Source organism: Adiantum capillus-veneris, chromosome 3, assembly GCF_014529385.1.
Source record: "Adiantum capillus-veneris isolate H3 chromosome 3, ASM1452938v2, whole genome shotgun sequence".
Lineage (NCBI taxonomy): Eukaryota > Viridiplantae > Streptophyta > Polypodiopsida > Polypodiales > Pteridaceae > Adiantum > Adiantum capillus-veneris.
The window spans coordinates 135,997,491-136,001,074 of NC_140933.1; the positions used below are offsets into that span (position 1 = coordinate 135,997,491).

General features: G+C 44.0%; 1 protein-coding gene across 1 annotated transcript; it reads left to right on the top strand.

Moving 5' to 3' along the window:
- The first annotated feature begins 1,060 nt into the window (after nucleotides 1-1,060).
- Nucleotides 1,061-2,383, top strand: LOC147461778 (uncharacterized). Its single transcript, XM_086506336.1, has 2 exons — nucleotides 1,061-1,622; nucleotides 1,740-2,383. The coding sequence occupies exons 1-2, from the start codon at nucleotides 1,061-1,063 to the stop codon at nucleotides 2,381-2,383; spliced, it is 1,206 nt and encodes a 401-aa protein (XP_086362462.1).
- Nucleotides 2,384-3,584: the final 1,201 nt, after the last annotated feature.

The following is a 3,584-nucleotide window of genomic DNA, read 5'->3' on the forward strand; positions in this document are numbered from 1 at the left end:
ATCACTGCATGCTCATGTCATACTGTGGATGCATGAAGAAGACAAAGAGCAACTATCTGCTGAGATAACTGCATACATCCCGCCAGAAACTAGCACTGTGATATTGGCAGAAGTGAGCCGCCTCCGACAACTCGTGCTCAAGAAACAACTTCACAAGTGCCGTACAAGTTGTTACCACGGTCAAAGAGATGGAGTATGTAAACACGGGTTTCCATTTCATGCACAGCCAAATCCAAACCCAGTCTTCAACGAACAAAATCACAGATGGCAATAGTTCAGGCCTCGGCATGAAGACAGAAATATCGTACCGTACCACCCTACACTGCTCTCGCTATGGGGTGCACATATGAATATACAGTGGGTCACCAATTCATCATTGTCCTACTACCTCTTGAAGTATGCACTGAAAACTGAACCAATGGGCCATCTCAACATCCGCTCAGAAGATGTAGAACGCTTAGGCCTAGGTGGCCTTGACACTGTGAAATTGAAGCTGATCTCAGCCTCTTTACTGTCGAAGCCTATCTCAGCAACAGAAGTGGCATTAAATTGTTTGCAAATCCCAATCATTTCAAAGAGCGACACCGTCCAATACGTCGACTCATCACCCCCGGCCCTACGACAACGAATCATTTCTCACAACAATGATGTCGTGCTGCACCCTGTCGATCTGTACTGCCCACGGCCACAAACTCTGGATAATATTACGTTCTACGACTTCCACAAGAATTACAAAGTGACGAAGGGGAAACAAAGGAAAAAATGTATTTCATAGGCGAACACCTACGGCCAGTCGCTAGAGCGGCAACACGGACTGGTCCGTTTCACAGAATTCCACCCAGGGCATCATACGGAGGCTTTCTTTTACAACATGCTGCTAAAGAGCATCACCTTCAAAAACGAATCCCAGCTGCTCTCACCGGAGAACACGTCTCGGTCATACTATCTTGAGTGCAAACTTAGAAATTTGATACTGACAGATGAGGACCTTGAGATGTACATCACAGAGTATACACAACGAAATATGCTCACGACAGATCAAACACACTAATTTCACAACATGATACTACAGAAGAAATCCTCAACAAAGGCTGCCTCATTTCAATCTCCAGATGTGCAAAAAGACTATGAGCAACAGGACACGACTTCTTGTATCTCTGCCCTTCCAAACGAGCTTCAAAACGTCCAGAACGCGTCACTGACATCTGAACAAGCAGAGATCTACAAGAAGCTCACAGCAGCAAAGGGTGGTCTGCATGTGATCACAGGCACTCCTGGCAGTGGCAAAAGCTTCCTCATAAGATATATCACAAGCCAACTCATAATGCAGGGAAAAACTGTCACACTCGCTGCTTCGACTGGTGCAGTGGCCACGAGGTTAAGCAGCATCGCAACAACTGTCCATTACCAATTCAAGATACCAGTGCGCACACAACAGTATCCCCTGTCAATCTCCGAAATTGATGACAGATACGTCAACATCAAAGAACCAGACACGATTATCATAGACGAGATTTCTACGTTGACAAAGCAAACTTTTGATCTCATAGTACGACAAATTGTGAATGTCACCAACGGCACACTGCTAGACCCATTCAAAGATAAAAAGCTCTTCTTGTTCGGTGATTGGGCACAGTTGCCGCCGGTCTAAAGGCATCAAAGTGATCATTGCTACTCATGCCACATCACAAGCTCCACTTATTGGTCCACTGCTACTACTTACATTATGTCTTGCTCAGTGCGCCATGCAAAAGATCTCTCTTTCATAGAGTTCCTCAATACAATAAGAGTTAGGCTCCCCACAAAGAAAGAGATCCATGATGCGCTCGGTGACCGCATCATAACGCAGGATCAAATAGAGAAACACATGGATAGGAATATGACAATCATTTGCACACACAAGAGTGACGCTCGATATTATAATAACCTTCTCTTAGAACTCTTCCATCAGCATAGTCACATCATCCAAATCGGCCTCAAGACAAATGCACACAACGTCCCTGAGCTCCAAGCATGGCTTGAAGATCCCGACTTCCACGCAATTGACAGAATATCAGAAGGAGAAAAGGCGCAGATAATAGAGAACATAGACTTAACAATTGGAGCAGGCAATGGATCCCTATGTCGCGTAGACGAAATCCACCAAGATGAGGAAGGAGTTGTCAAAGCAATCAAAGTCACACTCGACACATCTAAACAAGAACTTACACTTCGACGGTCAAAGCATAGCAGACGGACATTCAATGGGCACTGGTACCATAAATCCACATTCCCACTAGCTCTCGCCTACGCTATGACTGGACACAAGTCCAAAGGCGCAACAATCAACTCCAACGTCTTGCTCATTGTAAAGAAGTTTTCGCCCCTGGGCTTCTATATGTGATGTTGTCACGCGTCACTGAGCGAACCCGGCTACATTTACTAGAGCTACCTACGTCAAAGATGTTCACACCATCTAGATTTTTGAACTTCTAGCCGGGAATGTTTCCTACGCCCTCTTCAGTATCAATTCCTCTTTCTATTAAACAGATCAAATCGCCTTGTAACCGCCTTCTATATAAAGCATGAATTTTTGTTTAACTGCTCATCTTCTCTTCTGTGGACTTCTCATGTTCAATATGTTGCACCGTTGAGACACCTTCCCTATCACCCTGCTCACTCTGATCCACCTTCTGTAAATTTACTGCTCTTCCCTTTTTCACTTCATTCATTTGTGTTTAAATGTTTGTCGGATCTTATGCTTCAGAAATACTGCAAGAGGTCATCAAAATAAATTTTTTAATGTGTAGGAAACTGAATCAAACAATGGATCACAACACGGTACATTTTGCACGCTTCTTTGATCTTGCATCTGCCTGTGTATACACATGCAAATCAATCACTAATCTTATTGTGCAGCTCTTTAAGCAATACACGAACAACGCGAAGGAAACGCAACCAGCGATACAACCTAAGAGATTTTACCTCACGACTAAGCATATGAGATTGGCAAACTCAGCAGGCGAGAAACGCCATGCGTATATTGAGGGGTTCCATACTTTTCAAGAGCGTCGCAACTTCATGAATAAGTGCGACGCAAGATATAAAGCTCTCGGCCAAACGATGGCCACACCAAGCATAGACAGAATGACAACAGGTACTATTAGAAAAGAAAAATATAATGCCTTTTATCTGTCGCGTTAACAAGCTTGCTCCTACATCGTGCAGGTCTCATGAAGAAAATACTTGAAGACCTTGACATCCAGTACGAGGATGATGAGAGTATGTTGCGTAATGTTGAAGCACAACAACTCCTCGACACAAAAACTGAAGGAGTTACACTATACACGATGGAGCAGCTGCGGTTTGGTTATAACATTGATTTGGCTGAACTTTCAAAAGAAACTCAAGACAACTGTGCTGCTATCTTCACAAATTTCATGACTTCGGCAAACCACACGCACGGTGCAACTAACCCACCTATCACAATCCAGAAGGTAGCATGGCACTACAGTAAACATAAGGCAGTAAATTATAGACAACCAGCCTCCCAATACGAGCCAGTTGCGACAAACCAAGGCAAGTATGGATAACAAGTACCACTA

Excerpts from the sequence above, each read along its gene's own strand:
- LOC147461778 (XM_086506336.1), top strand. The coding sequence starts at position 1,061 with ATGATACTACAGAAGAAATCCTCAACAAAGGCTGCCTCATTTCAATCT. Across the intron at positions 1,623-1,739 it reads TAAAAAGCTCTTCTTGTTCG|TGCGCCATGCAAAAGATCTC; the intron begins GTGATTGGGCAC and ends TGTCTTGCTCAG.